The 20,788-nt window shown below is 35.1% G+C and overlaps 2 protein-coding genes across 3 annotated transcripts; both read right to left on the minus strand.

The window, feature by feature from the left end:
* Positions 1–69: 69 nt before the first annotated feature.
* Positions 70–3,475, minus strand: LOC102696711 (ankyrin repeat and SOCS box protein 12-like). Of its 2 annotated transcripts, none has more exons than XM_006632814.3 (3): positions 3,268–3,475; positions 2,088–2,934; positions 70–1,610 (listed from the first exon to the last, which is right to left on the minus strand). In XM_006632814.3, the coding sequence occupies exons 2-3, from the start codon at positions 2,896–2,898 to the stop codon at positions 1,477–1,479; spliced, it is 945 nt and encodes a 314-aa protein (XP_006632877.1). In that variant the 5' UTR covers positions 2,899–2,934; positions 3,268–3,475; the 3' UTR covers positions 70–1,476. The 2 variants fall into 2 exon arrangements, with proteins under 2 accessions (XP_006632877.1, XP_015206955.1); XM_015351469.2 differs by lacking the exon at positions 3,268–3,475 and adding an exon at positions 3,152–3,230.
* A 1,155-nt stretch (positions 3,476–4,630) lies between these two features.
* On the minus strand, positions 4,631–19,736 carry mtmr8 (myotubularin related protein 8). Its single transcript, XM_006632815.3, has 14 exons — positions 19,559–19,736; positions 16,800–16,922; positions 16,089–16,251; positions 14,588–14,745; positions 13,809–13,934; positions 13,487–13,621; positions 13,240–13,372; positions 12,926–13,035; positions 12,037–12,162; positions 11,436–11,485; positions 10,562–10,762; positions 9,087–9,215; positions 8,414–8,540; positions 4,631–8,197 (listed from the first exon to the last, which is right to left on the minus strand). Exons 1-14 carry the CDS (start codon positions 19,580–19,582, stop codon positions 7,898–7,900), a joined length of 1,905 nt encoding a protein of 634 aa, XP_006632878.1. The 5' UTR covers positions 19,583–19,736; the 3' UTR covers positions 4,631–7,897.
* Between the last annotated feature and the right edge of the window lie 1,052 nt (positions 19,737–20,788).

The raw sequence follows: 20,788 nt of genomic DNA on the forward strand, positions 1-20,788 counted from the left end.
ATATTTTGTTCTAATGCTGATTTGAGTAAAGTAATAACCCGGTCATGTTAATAAAAACAACAATGTTCATCAGATGCAGAAAGTATTTATTTTGCAGATGATAACTTCAAACGTGAATACTTTTAAAAAAGAGACGAATAGTAATGGACTAATAAGACACAACTAACAGTTCCTTCTGCCGGTGAATTAAATAATGTGGGCACGAAGACTGCGGGTTTCAAAAATGAAATGTAATCTTAACTATGATACTAGAGCAAACCAACTATATTTGGACCAAAATGTTTTCATATAAAATAAAAATACTGGCAACAACTAACTTTAACTAGTAACTAAATAAGTAAAACATTTATATTACAATAACGTAGCGATTCCGTCATTACAATGAATGTCATTCAAAATTAATTCACGTAACATATAAAATGTCACCACTCCTAGGTAACCAAAATATTTAACAGGTCTCTGAAGTGTTAACAGACAATAAACTGATTTTCCTGTGTATTCACTCTCCTGTGTAAACTAAACTAAAATTATATGGAGATAAAGTCTTTTGCTTTAGCGAAATTGCATCTTTTAAAGAGTTAAATCAATCTATGTGTTCAATCTTGATGAACAGAAATTATTTTGGATGAATGAATAGAGAATGTCAAGGCAGTTTAAGAAAATACATAAAGCTGGTAAGCATTTAGGACAGGTATGATCTCAATTTGAATACGATTTGATATTCTATATATTGAATTCATTCTCTGTCTAACATATAATTAAAGAAAATACAGACTGGAGAACAATGTTAAGCTCGGTTTTTGTGTGTGGTATTTTCGTATTTCTTGTTATTTTAAAGCTCAACTTCCTGACTGTAGTTAGAATTTAAAAAATCAGTACCATACTATTTAAAGACACCTTGGATGACTGTGAAGATCTTTAAAAAATGTTTTGAATCCATATGGACACACAGCATATTCCTGTTTTAACCACAATTGTCTATCTTATGTCTAAGTGACAATAAACAAGCAAAAGTTCACTCTGGATGGTGCAGTGGTTAGCATGACTGCCTTGCAGTGCTAGGGCACTGGGTTCAGTTCTGGACTTGGGCTGCTGTCTGCATGGATTTTGTATTTTCTCCCTGTGTTTGAGTGGATTTCCTATGAGTGCTGTGGTTTCCTCCCACAGTCCAAAAGACATACTGTTAGGTTAATTAGTTTCTGGGAAAATTAGCCTTGGTCCGAGTGTACACATGTCTGTGTGTGCCTGTTGCTTGCTGGCTAAAAACCTGGATCCGCCTTGGTTCTGAATTGGATAAAGAAATTGGATGGATTGAGGTCACTGTTTAAACAATTGCATCACAATTAAAATGATTTGAATTGAATTTCAGAACAATCTTTCAGGGAAGAAGAGTTTTCTTAACACACATATTACATGTGGCTTTGAACTAGTGTATCCATGGCGCAGCAATTAAGTATTGCTGAGTTTCAGCTGTAGTTAGGTCCCATGTTTCAAATAGTTCCTCAGGAGTGGTGGGATGTCCAGGCAGTACATGGAATGCATTCTGTTGACTTTAAAGAGGTACCTTCGAATTGCTAGTCTTGACTGAGACATCAGAGTTTTGGGGCAAACTGTAAAACAACAGAGAACCGTTAACTACGCCTATATTATAGCATGAAAGCAAGTAAGTTAAAACATACATATTCATAATTTCAACATATTCAAATTAAACTAACATTGATGTAGTCTGATTCATATATTAATATTAGTGATTGATACTATGTGTTCCATTGTATTTTTTGAGGGCATCTGCAATATTAGAGCAAAATGCTCCATTGTTGACAAAGAGTTTCTATTCAAATGTAGAATTGTAAAATAACATTATTTTTGCTGAACATGTGGTTATCATTTGAAGTTGTTCTATTACTGAGGAAACTGGATCATGAGTTCCATTTCCTAGCAGCAAGAGGCTATGGAATTTGTGTTAATACATTTTAATATTAATATTTAATATTGGCTATATACTATTGTATTAATGGTTTTATTAGTATGGCTTCATATTAACATGTTATATTAATATGCATTAATAGGAGAGAAAATATACTCACCTCTTTCTTTTATTAATAGCACTATCGCTTCATTTTGCTTTGTTGTTTTTTCTATAATGAGATTTGGCAGGTAAACATTTGCTCCAAAGTCTATCAAGAGTTGGATATACTCAACTCCACAGCCATATCTGAGGCACATCTCCAGCACTGTCTTGGGCTGTTTGATTCTAGCAAGGAGCTTTTCCTCAGTACAATTATAGTTCGGATCTGCACCATGTAGCAGAAGAAATTTAAAACAGTCCAGATGTCCATAAACTGCAGAAAGGTAAAGTGGGCCACCACAGGATGCTGCATTTGAGGCCCACTCAGGAACTTTTGATCTAACATTGACCTCAGCACCATACTGTAGAAGTTCCCTCAAAATGTCCACATCTCCTTCTCTGGCTGCAGTCAGCACTGGGGAGCAGTTGTTGTACAAGCTGCCATTAGGGTTAGCCCCAGCCTTCAGAAGGGCCTGGACACAGTCCAGATGCTTGCCGCTGACAGCAGTGAAGAGAGGAGTCTGGGCCTTGACGTCCAAGCTGTCCACCTCAGCACCGTGAGCCAACAGGACCTCTAAACACCTCAGGTGACCTCGAGATGCGGCCATGCGGAGTGGGGTGCCAGGAATACCCCAACCACTCCTGCTGTTGATGAACGTCCTGTATCTTTCCTGGGAGAGAAGCTCAGTGAGGAGTTTGTCATCATCGTTAGACACCGCCTGGTTGAGTTCTTGTCTTTCACCGTTGTCCTCCTCTTCCCTGGGCTGAAGCATGGAAAAAATCTTGGAAATGTCTACTAAACTCATGTTTACTGCTGTCACAAGTACCATTATTCACACCAGTGGCTCCATTCTTTAAGACAATGCCTGAAAATATGGGAGAAAAAAATAATTAAACATGAGCTACAATAATTAAACAAACATTGTACTAATCAAACATGAATAATTAAAATATTTTTTTTATTAAATTACAAAAAATACATGAATATCATATGATATAGTACCTAAATCCTGTGATATAATAAACTACCAAACAACTACATATTTCATTGTACATTTTGAATAATAAGTAATTTAACTATACCACAGATCAACAGAATTGTGCAGTGCCACAAGCGTGGGAGTATTCAAGACAACATATCCATACAAAAGAGAAGGCTCATGCTGGTGCCTTAATATATATATATACAAACAGCTTACCGTGTTGAAAATTAGCTGCCACCATTACCGATGACTTAACAAAAGAAACTCTGATGATGTTGTTGATGACGAAATCCTATCCATCACCTATGGATTTGGCAACTAGTTTGATTAAAAACTAAGGACTAAAGTTTCTTTTTCTGTTATGGTAGTAACAAACACCCTGAAGCAAAGTGTTTCACTGACTGAAATACCTTAGGAACACAGAATAGATTGGTCATCAGGGGGGGCTAATTTTAGCCTTCAGATTGATCCCCCTAAACTTCCATTCTTGGAGAGCTGTAGCTTGGAGAGTAAATTTAGATAGGTGATAGGCATGCACTACTGTTGGCTTGGTTCAGATGACAACACACAGACAGATACCACATTCGTTTATAAAAACTGGTTTCAAAAGAAAATAGATAGTACATGCATACATTTTTACTTGTTGAAAATAGGTCTGATATATATTTTGTGGATGACTATACTAATATTCTAGCTTATAAATACTAAGGTTTACTAAAATGCCAAATTTACTAAACATCTGAGAGAATGTTTTATTCAATATTCTATTTTTAAAGGGTCTTTTACTATTTGTATGGAACAGAAAAACTGATCTCCAAAAAAAGCAATATGTAAAAAATATTCTGTATATCTTCCAAATTAAGAAAGATAAAGTTAATTCTGACAGGTCATATAGTGTAATTGCTAATATACATAATTTAAGGACAGAAAAGAGTTAACATACACTAGTTCTAAACACTTTCCATGGTGTTGCCATCTTCTGAAAGCCTTCAGCTGTCAAGCTCTCTGAGTTATGGATTACAGTCAGCTGTTTCAGACACTGCCAAGTTTTTCATGGTAGGAAATCTTGAGCTACAAAGCAGTTTTACTGCAGCTTTTCATCGAAAGGCCCAGGGTGGTCCAGAGATAAAGCTACTGTTGTATTTGCACTTATCTTCAATTGAGTGTGGTTCATGTAACACTATCAATGTGAGGCTAAATTAAAGAAGATGGGTTCAAAAAGTCAGTAGCACCTGACAATCAGTGCAAGGAATATCTCCATTATGTAGAAGACTCCTTTGAAAACTTAATTATTCCTTCTTTAAAACCTGAAAGTGACACAGATGTTTGTTTTGCACCCATTTTCATCCCATGTGGTGTTTTATTTCAGTGAAATATGAAATAGAAAAATTAAAGTCAACGGGATGCCCCTGAAAAGGAAATAAAAAATAACAATTTCATGGACATACAGTACATTCAATATGTCTGGACGGTCAGATAGAGGGAGGGGACATTTTAAGAATAATCACAACTAAACATGAAAAGATTTGAACAAGAAAGTTCACAGACACAAAAAATATGTATATTACATATTTATTACATTTATACTTTGAAAAAATGGCACTGCTTTACAAATACACCTCTTTAAATAATTAAAACAAAACAGATGTTTTTTTTAAATCAAACAGACTATTTATCAAATACAGTACAAAAGTGTGGCGACAGTGCATATATAGGAAATGTAATCCTTAACATTACAACTGTGAAACGTAAAAAAAAAATGAAAAAAATACTATGAAGTTTAAATTTACATAGTGAGTGGGCAATTGTTCCCTTTGATAGGAGCTCAAAGAAAGACACCAGTATGTGTTATACTGTCTATAGAACATCACATAGCAGTTTTAAAACTAGAATTCTTTCACAAAATGGCAACAGAATCCATCACAACAGTAGTATCAGAATGGGATGCAATGTTCTCAGAGAGTGCAGTATACCAAAACAGTTAAAAAGATCATTTTTGACACTATCCATACCTATTCTGTCTATATAGACAACATTCATAGCAGTACAAACACACAAGGTTAATATGGAGAAACACTAAGTTTGCCTGTTGTTAACATGAATTTGTAATAGTTGTTTTCTTTCATCCTCTTTACCCAAAATAATATCATTTACATGGTTTCACAGAGCTCCTCCAGGTTTCTAAATGCTATCAGACTGTTTGATCTTTTTTAATCTCAAACACCTCCTTTTATTGGAAGAACTCCATGGAGTCCTTCCAAGCTCAATCTAATACTGTCAGATAAAAAATAAGATGACCTAAAACAATCACTTTGTCAAGCCCTTATTTTTCAACACAAAGTAAAAATTAGGAATTGCTTTAAATATGGAAGACAAAAAAACTGTAACCAATTCAAAATACCACCTTCACGGACACAACTAAACCCAGAAATGTGCTTTAGAAATGTTAACAAAGAATCAATGCTGCTTGAAAAAAAAAACTGCAGGTTATAATGTCATTATAATGTCTAACATTAGAATCAATAGGTATTAAACACACATTAAAATCGTATAGTCAGGGCACTCAAATTTAAGACATATGGTGGTAAGCAAAAATACGTGTATACAGAAAAATAAATTGATTTACAAAACTTGTCAGCAACAGAAATGTTGAAATGTCATATTTTCAACTCAATATATATCATTGCCTAGGCAAAGTGAGGCTTTTTTACATATCTGTCACTCTCTGAAATGTAATACTGTGTTTTGCATTTTGTTTTCCCGATGAAGATGAGTCTTAAAGTTCTGAAAGCTAGTATTCCTCTAGGACTCTGAGAACTGGATTTTTAAAAATCAATAATGACACATGATGAAAAGAAAAACTATACTAAAAGTATGATTTTTAAAAAGTAATATTAGGGTAAAGGTTAAAGGCAGAGCCCTGCAATGATACAAAAGAATAGCTGAAAAAAAAAACAAACATGAAGCCAGATTACTGGTCTACAATATTTAAGAATTCACAAATGTCTCCTGCTTTTATAGCCTACATCGAGACAGTAAAGATCCCTATAAATTCTAAACTTTATTGGCTTCCATTTAAAAATATCCAATACATGTGAAATGACTAAAAACCATGTAAAATAAAGGGACAAATTGAATGATGTGTTAAAAAGCAAATCAACAATAACAAGAAAAGGCTTTGACCTTAGTCTTATAGGCTCATTTTTAAAATAATTTAGAGTAGCAGACTAATTTACTGTTATTTATAAAGAAATTTTAATTCATGAAAGTGCAAATAGTAAAAAAAAACACAAAAATGAACAACTATTTTACAACTAGGTTTTGTACAGTGATTAGAATATTTCAATTATGTTTAAGAACTTCAAATGGAGTAGATTAATAATAAAAAATAAATGTCAAAATACATAATCATTCAGGAAGTGCCAGAATCAGTCCTGCTTGATCAACATTTCTGCAACACCTACTGGCACCTAACAGTATGTACCAATAAACACCCGTGTTGAGGATAAGTTCATTCCTTATGCCTTTGATGTCCGAGACAGTACATCTGAGGATGTAGCAGTATATCCATCCATTTGGAATGCTCTCACACTAAGGAGGAAGATCCCACTTTATTTTTACTCTGAATGACTACACATAACTCAATAAAAGAAACACAGTGTTATGTTAAGATTAGTCTTCACTAGTTAAACCAGAGACAAAAATGAACGACCGTAACACTCTGGTAGTACCCAAACAATATGTGTGCAAACTAGAATACAAGCATACCTAATTTATAGACATATGTAAAGGTGATATTGCATAATATTTTGCGGTCATGGAATGCTACTTTTGCTCTGCAAAGATGAAATTGCAAGAACAATGTCTCCCACGGAAACTAAAATGCCCTTAAAGGCAGACATTCCAACTCCAAATGCATCAGCAAAGAGACTAAAGATTTTGCATAGCACTGCTAATTCTGTTGCAGTAATCAAGCCACTTGCTTATAATGAGAAAAATTAAAAGTGAAAACAAACCCATTCATGGAATCATTAAACAAGACTGCTTGTTTAATAAAGACATGCAGAAAAATGTTAAAATAGTCCACTCAAGCTTTTTACTCCTGTATGTATGAGTACTGGCATTATGATTTTGAGATTTCATACAATCATAAACATCCATTCATTTTTGGTCCTAATATTTGGAATGTATTCCCTTTATTTAAAAAGATATTATCTGTGCTACCAGAATTGTCTTTCCAATGGTTATCATTACAATACAACTATGATGGAAACTATATTATTCTACACTGAAACAAAAATATCTTTAATACAACTTATTTTTTCTTACAGGAGCCCATTGCTTCAGTGCTATCTCCTGCTGTTCCTCTGATAAACTGTTATTATAACGATTTCAAATCTCTCCATACAGCAACTGCAATATTTCTCAGCTAGAGGAAATTGTTGGCTGACAAATGTATCTGAAAAATGGTAATTCATTCCAGAACATTAATGTAAGTCAACCAATAACCTTTGATACCTTCAGAAGAGAAATAAACAATGTCCGGAATATTCCAGAATCACCTGAAAGGGAATGCTGGCTCATACATAGTTGATTCATGAAAATGTTATACGACAGGTTATCGTCATTTATTATTTCCCAAACTATACAAAATGTAAATATTTTTAAATGTTTGAAAGTTGAAACTAGTTAACTGCAGCAACCAACATCACTTGTTTTGATGGGATCCTCTGAAGTCAGTCAGCTCAAATTGAATAAAATTTTCCCTCTCAGGAAGCAATTCAATTCTTAACCTGGGCCTGCTCAAAAACAGGGTTTATCATTTTTCCAAAGCACTCTACTAAAACTATTCCTCTACGGCATCATTTGAAATTCTACAGGAATATTCTGTCGGCTTATCAGCTGAGTTTTCAGGAAGTTCAGTTTCACTGTTGGTGACTAACGGGTGAGGTTCAGGAGCTGGGTCGTCTTCAGAAGAAACTGCCTCCTGTTCCTCAGCCGTACCATTGGTCAGTGAAGCTCTCTGTACCCCTGCACAGTTCTTGGAGACACTGAGATTGGCTGGGGAGAAAGGCTGACCAACTGAGACACTGTTAGAACAAACACTGGCTTCATCTGGCATGACTCCAGGAACAGATGCTAGCTTCTGCAACAGAGCAGAGAAACATGAATCACCACAATTTGATCATTCTTTTTATTCCATTTGTTAAAATGTATTTCTTCACATGTATGCAACATATACTGTGCAGGAGTGAAGAATGCTTGTGGTAAGTGCTAAAACAATTGTACTAAATACTGTCCTCCACAGACACATTATAGTTAAATAAGTATAACCACAAACAGCATTGCCAATTATACTTACATTTTCAAGCTCATTTAGGCTCTTTTCACCATCTGTTTTTTGGTGAGTGAGTGAAAGTAAGTAATCCAAAACTGACTGCTTCGGATGCATCCCCTTATCAAACCGGTTATACATGGCACACCAAAACCTGAATAAACATAAAATCACCCTGACATTAGTTCCCTCTGAGACTGCTTTGTTTTCTATATTAAAGACAACTAACAAAAGATATTTGATTAGCAGAGTCTAAAGCATTATCTTCATATTTCCTGGTGAAACCAGAGGCAGTAAACTTATTAAAACTGACTTTATAACTTAATAAAATCTTCTTTTAAGATTTTAGGTCAGGCAAAATTTGATAATTACTATTACTGTTTAAAAGACAACTACTGTAGTTTCTAAAAGTAGAATTTTATAACCTCCACAAAAAAATCTGTAAAAAAGTTACAAACAGCATTTTGATGATTTCCAGAAAAGGAAAATAGTAAGAAAACAAGAGCACAGAACTTGGCCTCCATAAGGTACCCTGGATCACTACTCATTATTGGTTCTAGAGTGTTAATATTTCACAGTCTTACCCAATAAATTATAACGATGATGATAGCAGTCGTAATAATGTTGTTTTTGTCATTGATGTTTATGTCAAGCACTTGCAACTAGCATTCACAAGCAAAAATTAAAAATCTGAACTTACTTGAAGTTGAAAGGCAGTGTGTTTGGTCTGAGCACACCAAATGCTGAAGGGCCTTTATAAATTGGGTTAAGGTATTGTTCCGTTTTCTCCAAAAGAAAGGGCCACACAGAATAGGTTCTTTCCTGAAGCCTGTGCATTAACAGGATGTTAGCACACTAAAAATAATTTAATTGATTTCACACAAACTGTTTTGATTTTCAAATACATGAAGAGCTGCATATTTTCACACAGTCCAAAACCACTACTGATAACCAAACAAGTGCCAGATTTACTGGTTGTGGAAATCATTAATTTAGATGTGGTCTAGTTTAACAAGTTCCAAACTCTGGAGTTAGAATTCTGAAAAATGAAATGATGTAATTATTAGGTCACAAAAATTACTCGTATGTTTTCAAGGCATTTTTAAATTGATTATTAAAATTTTTTTACTGAACAGCAGCTGCCAAACTCTTTCTTTCTATCAAACTTCTAAAAGATTATGATTATGATTATGAACTGCATTAATAGATCACCTTCTTTTTAAAAAAATAAACTTGAGATGGCATTCCCAGTCAAAGAGTCAACTTGTATTTAGACAACAATAATACTTTATTTAACCAGATAAGTCAGGTGAGAACAAATGTATTTACATTGATGACCTGGCAAAGAGACTTACAAATTTGTAGCAAAGAACACGAAGCAGTAAAAGAAAAGAAGAAGCAATAATATATAACGATTATGTTGGATTTGGCACTGATAACAAATCCAAGATTTTAATGTAAATGTATTCTGAATTGTGTAACCTTCCCCCACAAAACATACACTCCGTGAGCTTTATGAAGTACTACAGGGATCTGTATTAGGACCAGCACCTTTTAATTTATATTTAAAAAATGATCTAAATGCAGGTATAATTGGTAAACCAGTGACATCTGATGCCAAATTAGCACTGGCGTTTGGAGGATTTTAGTCTTGGAAAAGAGAAGACTACAAGGGGACAAGATACAAGTATTCAAAACTCTTAAAGGCATTGACTAAAACACCCCACCATGTCATCATTGTTAAAAGTAAGCAATGAAACACAAACCAGAAGGCAAAAGTGGAAACTATGTGGAAGTGCATTTAAAACTTAGAACAGGAGCCACTTCTTTTCTCAATGGGCTAGTATGGAATAAGCCTACTCAGCCATGTTCTCCAAGACGATTTCCTGGCTTCTTTGAAGAAATGGCTGGATGAGACTGTTGGATCAATTAATGACTACTAAATAAGCTAGTGGGCCAATGACATTACAAGCAGACATTCTCTGCACTGAAAACTTTGGCACCGACTGACATTCTTCTGAAGGCCTGTCGCGAATAAGGTCAAATTCCAATCTATAAGAGAAGCCTGAAATGAAGTTTACATTTTAACTTACTTTAAAATGACCTGTTAAATACCATTATGAAACATTAACTCTAAATCCTAAACTCAGTACAGGCCTTAAAAAAAATACTCACTTCAGATCTTCTCTTTCTTTCTGGCAGTTGCCAATGAAGTTCCCGAACTGGCAGGAGTACACGTGATCATGGATTTCAATCAGGTATCTCTCGTTGAACTCAAAAGCACAGGGGAACTGCTCCATCAGTTGCCAGAGGCACTCTATAAATTGAGTAAAGACTGGAGACACTTCTTTGGGATCACCTTCTAAATGTGCACACCTGCAATTCAAAATACATAGCATTTTACTGCTCCATTTTCCCGTTTTACTCCTGATACAAGAAAAGGATGCAACATGTAAAACTGTTGTGCATAGTACAGCTTTATAACATGTTGACATCTGGACATTAGAAAATGTCTTATTCTCATTTTGCCCTGCTACTCTACTACAGCGTACTGCACGCTCAATGCAGGAGAGATGTCATTCAGCTTCACCTGAAAATGCTTTGCTAAAACCGCAACACAAAAAAAGTGAATGACAAAAATGGTGAACAAGGACAATGTTCATTTTCCTTGGTTCTAATTGTAAGACAATGTGCTTCTGGGTTATTATATGTGTTTTTTTCTGAGAGATGTGCTGTTTGTTCATAAGATCTCAGTGACAAGCCTTTGAATAATTCTTCTAAAAACTATGCAGAGGAAGCAGTATTACAAACAGGAAAGAGTAATTGCAAGATCCTCTAGTCATATTCTTCCCTTTTTACTGAGCTAAAACATTATAGGCACTTGCTTATTTTAAAATAAATTATTTAAAATAAATTTTAGTTGTAAGTATCAATATTGTTTCTAAACCCATCCACACACTTAAAAAACACGTTTCAGGTTACTTTTTGTCAGGTTACAATATTGTTAGAATATCCCATCTCATTACGTAGGTACTGCAAAAGTAAATACCTCTGTGAAAATTTATGGCCCATAGATATCCATTCCTTTTCTATTAAAACCTAAAAGTACAAAAACAAAAGTCTCTGAAGAGTTAAAAAAATCCATATTCAGGAAAAGTAACTACAACATATTGTTGTTATAGTTTCTCTGTAACAGTTTTTCTCATTTGATCTGCATACCGCTATACACATTACAAGATGAAATAAACAGGTATAAAACAGTAAAATTAAATAATATACCCAGTGAAAAGAAAGTGAGTACTCAATACATGCTTTTGTCTGATTAAATAAATTTATGCTGCACTGCAACTCATAAATGAGGAATCCAAAATGCAAGGCAGAACTAATACAATTCCTTTTTTTTTTTTTGTTGTCAAACATGAGCGAACGTATACACTGGCATGGTTGGCCTCAAAGAAAAACACTGCATGTATTTCATCAGGATTACTGTGCATCACACAAGATTGTGTAGAACAAAATCTTACTAACACCCTGCAACTACAATTCACCACATCCACCATCACTGTAAGAATAATTAAGCAAACTAGATTTTTAAAATGTAAAAAAAAATCTGTAGTTACTGTTGGAAGAACATCAGGGACAGCTCTTACCATTAGGCCCTTAATGGTCCTGTAGTAGGGATCCAGTAAAATGCCAGCCAGGGAGCACACCTGGGCTGTACGGTCCCACCCATCAGAGCAGTGCACCAGCACGCTCGCCTTTTCCTCTGTCATGGCCTGGCAAAGACAGAAGCAGAAACTTGTTAATACTTTCACATCCTAACAAACTACACTTACTAATAACAGTATAGAAGGAACAATTACATATAGTATATTTTTAAAACTGTCACATTTATCTCCAATATCTTAAAATTGGGGCAAAAGAGTTTTATAGGTTTTTAAGACAGACCTTTGGGAACTGAAATGTCTACACAAACTTCAAAATTCTTCTTGTCAAGAAAAATAAAAACATTGTGTTTTTGATACAAAATAACTAAATTCCCAACATTATGGTCCATGATTTTTAGGACTATTTTAGGACTAGTTTCTTTAAAACTACAATGTTTAAGTTTCTCTTCATAAATGTAAAAAAAAGAATCAAGCTGGATATTTGTGGCAGTACTCTTTAGTACTGTAAATTACATCATTGTCATAGTGTACAAATGTGTTATGTTTTAGAAAATGCATTTACAGAACTTTAAAAGTAATTTTTCTTTCCCCAAACATATTTAAAATATAATAGATATTCAACTAAAACTCCTTAAGCCAGTTCTATTTCATGAACACTGCGGACTTGGTGCTTACTCAGCTTTATATTTTTAGGTTCAAGGCTAAGCTCTACCTGACTGTGGCCAAGCAGATCTGTAGATAAAGACTCCTTCAACCTTGTAATTCTAACATAAAAAACAACTACTGTACCTAATTCTATTAAACCCATCTGCAATTCGAAGTCTTAATTGGATAGTCCAACAGTGCAGAAGCCTTTATGTCTGGACAATACCTTTGCCAAGAAAACTCCAGCATCCATTACAGCTTTAATATGACGTAGCCATCCAGAATTTTCCAGGCCTGTCAAGTAGTCACTCATTGTTGGAGTTTTCATTTCACATACTGTAAAGGAAATTTAGCATTTAGTGCAGAGCATTGATTGGCCTTTAAAGGTAATTTGAACCATAAGATACTGCATTTACAATTGTTTTCTTTTGTGTGTGGAGACATAAATTGTAGAGACACAACAAAAACCAATTGAAAGAAATTGGTAAATGGTCTGTCATTATGACTCACTGTTTACAGGCAAGAAGCTGAAAATCGTACCTTCTAGAAGCTTCTGAAGACTGTTCCTCATTACATGTATGTTCTCAATGCCAACAAACTGGAATCGAATGTTGGAGTAATTATCCTCATTTTCATATCCCTTTCCAGCTGCTCTATTAGCCATTGCATTTAACTATTGAGGAAAGAAATCACAGCAATTAGTTGGATCAACACTCAGTCATACACATAATGCCCGTGCAACAGCATACATTGTTTCCCATTTTACAGTTTTCGTCCTGATAAGTACCTTTGGCCTTGTGTCCACAACATACATGAAGGAGCATTTGGGATTAGCCTTGCTGATGGCCTGTAGCATCTGCTCATCTTCTACACAGCGGGCACTGAACCCTGATAGAGGCTGGCTACACCTGCAGATAGCAGCCTGCATGGGAAAGGGAAAAAATCTTAAGTGCTGGGTAGAAAATAATTACTGTAATATTAGTAGCCCATTTCCGTCTTTACACAATATTTAATGTAATTTAGCAAAAATGTTTGTGCTTACACCAAAGAAAAACAGCTCTGTACAACATTCCAACTTATACTAACAGACACACAAACAACAACCGTACACTGTTGTCGTAAATGTAGGAGAGCACAGGAAACCTTCCTCTGCTCCTGAACTTTGAACTCCCCACAACTGTAAGCTTGCCTGCTGTTTTAGGAACAGCCAATTCCGTTGGATAGGTACTGCAAATCTGCAAAACAATGTAATTAAGATACAAAGTATTAAGACATGAAAACACTGCTGTCTTAATTTTTTTGTATAACACAATTAAAGAAAATTTGCTTGCTTCATAATCCCCCCCTTTTAAGATTGTGTCAATCCTAATGTAAAAGAAATAAAAAAAGAATGTGAAAAATAAGTAAAATTGTTTTAAATTGTCTCTTTTAAAAATACTTCGTAAATCACTACTTGTGCCCCATCTCTGTTATAAATTATTGCTTGAAACTATAAAAAAGTTACCAAAAATAATAACGCAAGTAATAATTTCTGCAATCCTCTTTTTTGCCTTATTTATATTTAATACAGACATCAGTGCTGTGTACAGTATAATGCACAGTTCTCTGCAGTATACAGCAGAGAAATGGATATGGCACTTTCATGGTGACAGGAAAACTTCCTTTCTGAGCAACTGCAAATTGATACAACTGTCATTAACAGGAACGTAAAATGAAAAGCATAAAAACAGGAACTGTAAAAACGTACTTTTTACATGCAAAACAGATCAGAAATAATAGATTTTAAACAACTCAAAGGTTAAAAAGATTAAATAACTTTATGTCTATTATCTCTAAGAATATTAGATTTAAAGACCCTACATGACACATTATATAAATCCTCCATTACCCCATAGTTCTTGTTGAGGTCAGTTATCTCCCAATATTCATTGGGTACTCCCATTCTCTTGAACTCTGCTTTTAAGTCAACAGTGGCCCAGCCAATTTCTCTGTCCTTTTCATTCTGCTTTGGGTTATACAAGAAAGCATAGAGCTCTTCTGGCTTTGCTGTAAAAAAAATCAAAAGTTTAACAAGGGACATCCCCAGAACACAATCCCCCCCCCCCCATTCTGACACTGTGATGGATATAGTTCCATACCTGCAGGGTAAACTAGACTGTTACTCTACTCTGTTTCACCATGTCCAGAACAGTAAAAATAACTCTAAAAAATAGTTCCAACACAAATTTAGAACCTGGGATTCATTTGACCCCTTTCCCACAGAGGACTGCAAAGGCTCTTTTAAAGAGGTTCAAACATATTTAAATTCCTACCCTTACACTTCTTCCATTTAGCATTTTATCTCTGACAAAACATTTGCAAACTAATATTTCCTTGCTGTAATACAGAGATATTAAAATTAGGAGAACTAAGTGTACACAGGTTCATTACTGAATTCTGTTTCCATAGTTGCCATAAGGATACTTATATGGACAAGTAATATATTCTACTCTAAAGAAAATTATGTACAGCTTTGAAAATATATCATAATTAACTACCAACTTGTATAGAAAGCATTAGTATAAAAACAATTTTTTTTAAAGTGTCCAACAGACTTCTCACAGTTCAGTTTCACAGTTTAAAATGCTACAGTGGTTTAAAGAGGATTTATAGTCAAGTATAGCTTAATAATCGTACCTTAAAACCTCATTTATTTAGCATTCTATTGCTGACACAACACTCGCAAACTAATATTTTCTTACTGTTATACAACCACATCAGGGGCCAAATAAATTATAACTAAGGAGAATTTAGCATGTAAAAATCCATTGCTTAATACTGGTCCACTAGCCTTTATAAGAGTTATTATATTAGAGACGTAATAATATGGTATTCTAAAGGAAATAATATACAGCTTTGAAAAGATATTATATTCCATTTCACAGTTTAAAAAGCTACAGATGTCTTACGGTCTGTGATACATTATGAGTATTCTAAATATCGAAGACAAGCACAGAATAGTTTATTATATTGATAAGTTACTATAATCAAGATAATGTATCTGTCTTTTCCACAATTTACTTTCTTAGAGTAAAAAAAAATTGTTCTGTTTTCCATTGTATTAATTTAAACTCTATAAGCAATAACAATGTGCACTCTTCACTCGGATCAGCAGCCAGACTTGAACACTGATTTGCATACTGACATTTATTGGTTACTGTAACAGGTGCTGGTAATTTTCCATCTATTTTAACTTGCAGGTGCAACACAGTCATATGAGGTAAAAAGTGCCATCACAGTATTTCAATTGGACTATTATGGACATACTATGTTTATAAATAACCTCCATTGTATAATCTTAACAGCAAACCAACACTTTCGTAGGAAAGCTCAGGTGAATATCACAATACCTGGTTGTGACAGTCGTATTAGAGACATTGACACCTCCTGGCAGTCTCGTTCCCGGGGAAAGACAAAGTGCAGAACACAGAAATTTTTACAGTGAATGAGAAGTGGGCATCCTGTTGTAGTTAGGGGAAGCTTCTCCACGGTGGCTATATGGTGATGTAATATCTGTTTTGACAAAAACAGAGATTGCAAAATGCTTAGGATCAAATTCTTGTAGTATTCATAGTATTTCTAGCATGTTCAAGTGCCAACTTTCTAGACATAATTTATCTATTATAAATATATTCCTATATATTCCTTTCCAAGTAGCTTGCACATGGCATTATGACAGGGGTTGCTGGTGCATAATGGAGTTCGTTAGAGATCTCTGGAGTAATTGTAAACATTAATAATATTGCTATTATTATTCTTTCACATACCATTGTAACAAATTCTATTTTATCATCTAACCTTTTTGAAAAGAGTTTAAATGAAATAAACTCAGGTACCAGACCAGAAATAATTGTTTTGGGGATTTGACTTCCTGTAACAGCAGACAACCAGAGAACTGCTGTTCACCAAAAACAGTTACTTTTTATAGAATTTATAAAAGGTCAAGTCTCTTATCAGATGAGTAGTTCATTTACAGGAAAAGCTCATGTATAAAGGGAACAACATGACAGAACCCCTGCAGCTGCTAATGTAAAACGTCAAGATGAGAACAAAAAACCTACCCATGTTTCTTTACGGACATCTGAAGAGGTCTCTACATAGATGAGGTGGGTTGCAGTCAGGTACAGTGTCCCAGTGGCTGGTTTCTTATTTGTGTATCTGTCTAGTAGCTTTACATATTCCACCTGTAACATCAGAGGAAAGCACATCCAACTTGATCACATAGACAACCATATTTTAAATAATAATAGCAACATAATATCTTTCATTCTGGAGGTTTAGGATGAAGTTTTGGTTTTCACAGATCACTACATAGAGCTTATTCGTTCTTGTCATGTTGAGATCACAGAGTTTTATTTTTTTAATGTTCCAGAAAGCCATCATGACTGGGGATTGCAAAGCACGGTGATTTTACAGTCCCGAGTTTAGAACTGAATTTCCCTTGAAATAACTGTTCTGGATTTTAAAACCAGGAAAATATGGTGTGGATGACAGTTATTCAAGCAAAAATACATCCAAAGTCAGATAAATGTCCTCTTTAAAAGATGTACATGTAATAGATTTGTGAAAAAACATGCTTGCAAATAACTTAATCTTGCAGAAATCAGAAGTCACATTTAACAAAACCCCACTCCCCCCACTTCTCTTAGTCTTTAAATACCACACAGGCAGGTTTTGTACTCCCAGCCACATTTGCTCTCATCAACTGAGTCTCGCGTTTGGTAATTATTAACAATGGATACCAAAATGGTTTGAATGTGTCTGAGTTACACTGAATAGTGAGGTGATCAGGAAATCCTGAGCCCGAATTCCTGCACATCTGCTGACTGCAATAATTTGTGGATCTTCATATCCTCTGTAGCTGAAGTGCTACACATCATTACAGTTAAGCTGTTTCCTGTTGAGGAGTTTAGCTGAAAAAAAAAAACTACAGTCAGGAAGTAAGTTTCCTGTACAAAAGGAGCAGCCATTAATGTACTCTCTCACACTCTTGGTTTGATACAGTGCAACTTTTTTTAATTTTCCATGCACTGTCCGAACGAGAAATACTGTAGTAAATGATATGACAAGCAGCAACACAGCGGCACAGCAGTTAGCATTGCTGCCTCGCAGCTTTGAGGCCCTGGGTTCAATTGCAGAGCTGGGGTGCTGTCTGTGTGGAGCTTGTATGTTCTCCTCAGGTTTGCATTGGTTTTCTCTGGGAGCTCCAGTTTCTTCCCATGGTCCAAAGAGATACTCATGGGCTAACTGGCATATGGGAAAATTGGCCCTGCTGTGAGTGTGTGCGTTTCTCTTTGCCCTGTGATAGACTGGCATGATCCCATCTAGGGTGTATCCTACTTTGAGCCCACTGCCCGCTGGGATAGGCTCCGACTCACCTGCTACTCTGAATTGGATAAAGCTAAAAAAATGGAACACTGGACAATATCAGCAGTTTGCCAAACATGAGGAGGAACATCAATTAAACAATACACACCTAAACAATGCAACGATTACTGCTATGATCTCACCTTTCATAGCAGAGATTTAATTCTGCATTTTGGGGGCCCAGCCTTTTTCTGTCAATGGCCTCTCCTTTAAAAGGTACTGTAGTCTTTTAATATATAATACAGAGTGTTGTCTATATTACCTCAAGCACTTTGGAAGTGGCACATTTAATGGAATTTAGTATTTTTTACAATGAATTCTACTTTATTTTTACTTTAAAGAAGTATCTTAAATCAGATTCAAGACACAGAAAACAAAAAATATTTTTATCTATTACCGGTATTTTTTCTTCAATTTACATGGACAGGTTTCTCAAATATTTTATTTGTAAATGATTTACCTAATATTTAAATGACGTTTGCTACCCTTTTCACTTATGTTAAAAAAAATATAACCCCAGGCTTGATTTTGCATGTTTGTAATACAGTCCTGACAATGGTTAGTGTCACACCAGATAAAGCAGTAAATATCATGAAGAAAGTAAATAACATTAAGAGGTTAGCTTCTGGGGGAGAAACTGTGAATTTCCTATACAAGTTTCATCAAAACCTTTTAATGACAGCTGTACTATGGCTGCAATAAGTGAAGCATGTCAGAAATTAGATATTGCACATCACAGCAGCATGCAACACTATAAAACAATACAGAAACAAACGAAAACTTAAGAGAAATGTCCCCCTGTGAAGATTGCAAACCCAAAATATCTCATTCCTCTATTCAAGTTTAAAATGTAACTTGGGAGTTATTTTCAGAGATAAATTCCATTACATTTCTGTATGCTTTTCATAAAAGGAAGATATCTTGACGTCACTTTTTGCTCGATATACCATTTATTTACTTAGACGCCAATTTTGGTCCAGTGTGCAATTCTGTTAACAAAACCCGTCCGATTCTTAATCAGAATTTGAGGTGATAAAAACACGTTTTCCCTTAATTTAATGCATACCATAATTTATCGTATGTATCTTTACAAATTTTGGCAAACACGTATTTAGTCTGATATTAGATCTGAGCACCTGAAAAACCAACTCAGCGACCGAATGTGGCTGGCGTTAAATACGAGCATTCCCCAACTGAATGAGTATGCAGAAAGGGCAAAAAAGAAACTTAAGTCTGACGAAGTGCATCTTGTAATGTTCATAAAACGCTAATTATTAAAATAGTGCAAATCGCCTATAGTTTCATACCTATGAGCGGATATTGTTAGCCGTGGGGTTAGAAGCTTTGATTGTTAGCCTTAGGGTACGTTTAAAGTCTTAATGGAAATCTACATACGTACTATACTGTAACATTTCCACTTGTCAGAAACACTCATGCACAGAAAACCCTTTACCTTTGGTGTCGTAATGTGTTCCATGATAACGCAGTGATATTTTCCCAGATCGCTAAACCGGGGAGGGCTGAGGGCTCTTATTTATTCTTTTTGCTGTGTGGAATTTAATTTCTCAATAGATATTTCCCCAGGAACTCATTCTTCATCACTTCGCTATATTACGTGTGTACAACCCCAGTCAGCTGATCAGAGTCCTCAGTAACGCGAGAGTTTACTGCTACACATAGAGATTTGAGGATTGTGGGAGAAAGTTTAAAGCTCGGAAAAAACATACTGTACCACGTGAAATACCGGTCTAAACAGTAAAGGTTTTTGTTTTTTTCCTGCTTCATTTATTGTTGATATCCCACTTTATTTAGTCAGTTAAATTACGTTTAAAGAAGAAAACTACCACAAAAAAAGAACAATACTCAGGAGGATTACGGTGTTTCTTGTGCGTCTGAATGACCAGTTAGGCGCAGTTGCAGCTGTGTTCACTAGATGTCTCTCTCTAACCAATTCAATGCAATTGGCTAGCAGTGACATGAAACTAAGCAGGAAAATGAAATATATGCAAATATTGCTTATCAATCCATGTGGAATGTTATCTTCGTATATATCAAGAAAATAATATAATGATTTATTTTTCAGATAGAATTTCGGTTTTAGTTTTCTTATGATTGCGTTGGTCTAAGAGTTGCTTTGCTTTTTTAAAACAGAAAGGACACATAAAAATATAGATTTACTGTATTTTTTTAATTGTACAATGATCTTTTAGTTGCGATTTTCTTTTATAGTCTATAATACAGCTTTTTTAAGTATGTTAATTCGTATTTCTAGTCCTGTTAACCTAAATCGTCTTGTCATGTCTATTGCCAGCATGCAATAGCCAGCAGCCATATCACCCTGCAACTCTGCAACCCTTACCAATCATGGCCTCCTAATAATCCCCCTCTATGAACTGGCTACATTACTCTGCTCTCCTTCCCACTGATAGCTGATGTGTGGTGAACGTTCTGGTGCACTATGGCTGCTGTTGCATCATCCAGGTGGATGCTGCACATTGGTGGAGGGCAGTCCCCATTACCTGTAAAGCGCTTTGAGTGGAGTGTCCAGAAAAGTGCTGTATAAGTGTAAGCAATTATTATTATTGAATTGGTATTGTCATGCACCAGACCCGTGCTATATTAAGTGATACCTAGTTCAAGAACAGTAGGAGTTCAATCCTAAAACTTGTCTTTGACCCCACTT

This window comes from Lepisosteus oculatus, chromosome 8 (genome assembly GCF_040954835.1).
Source record: "Lepisosteus oculatus isolate fLepOcu1 chromosome 8, fLepOcu1.hap2, whole genome shotgun sequence".
In the NCBI taxonomy this organism is placed as follows: domain Eukaryota; kingdom Metazoa; phylum Chordata; class Actinopteri; order Semionotiformes; family Lepisosteidae; genus Lepisosteus; species Lepisosteus oculatus.

Excerpts from the sequence above, each read along its gene's own strand:
- LOC102696711 (XM_006632814.3), bottom strand. The coding sequence starts at position 2,898 with ATGGTACTTGTGACAGCAGTAAACATGAGTTTAGTAGACATTTCCAAG. Across the intron at positions 1,611-2,087 it reads GCTATTAATAAAAGAAAGAG|TTTGCCCCAAAACTCTGATG; the intron begins GTGAGTATATTT and ends GTTGTTTTACAG.
- mtmr8 (XM_006632815.3), bottom strand. The coding sequence starts at position 19,582 with ATGGAACACATTACGACACCAAAG. Across the intron at positions 16,252-16,799 it reads ATGTCCGTAAAGAAACATGG|ATATTACATCACCATATAGC; the intron begins GTAGGTTTTTTG and ends TTGTCAAAACAG. Across the intron at positions 10,763-11,435 it reads GGCCATAAATTTTCACAGAG|GTGTGCACATTTAGAAGGTG; the intron begins GTATTTACTTTT and ends TTTGAATTGCAG.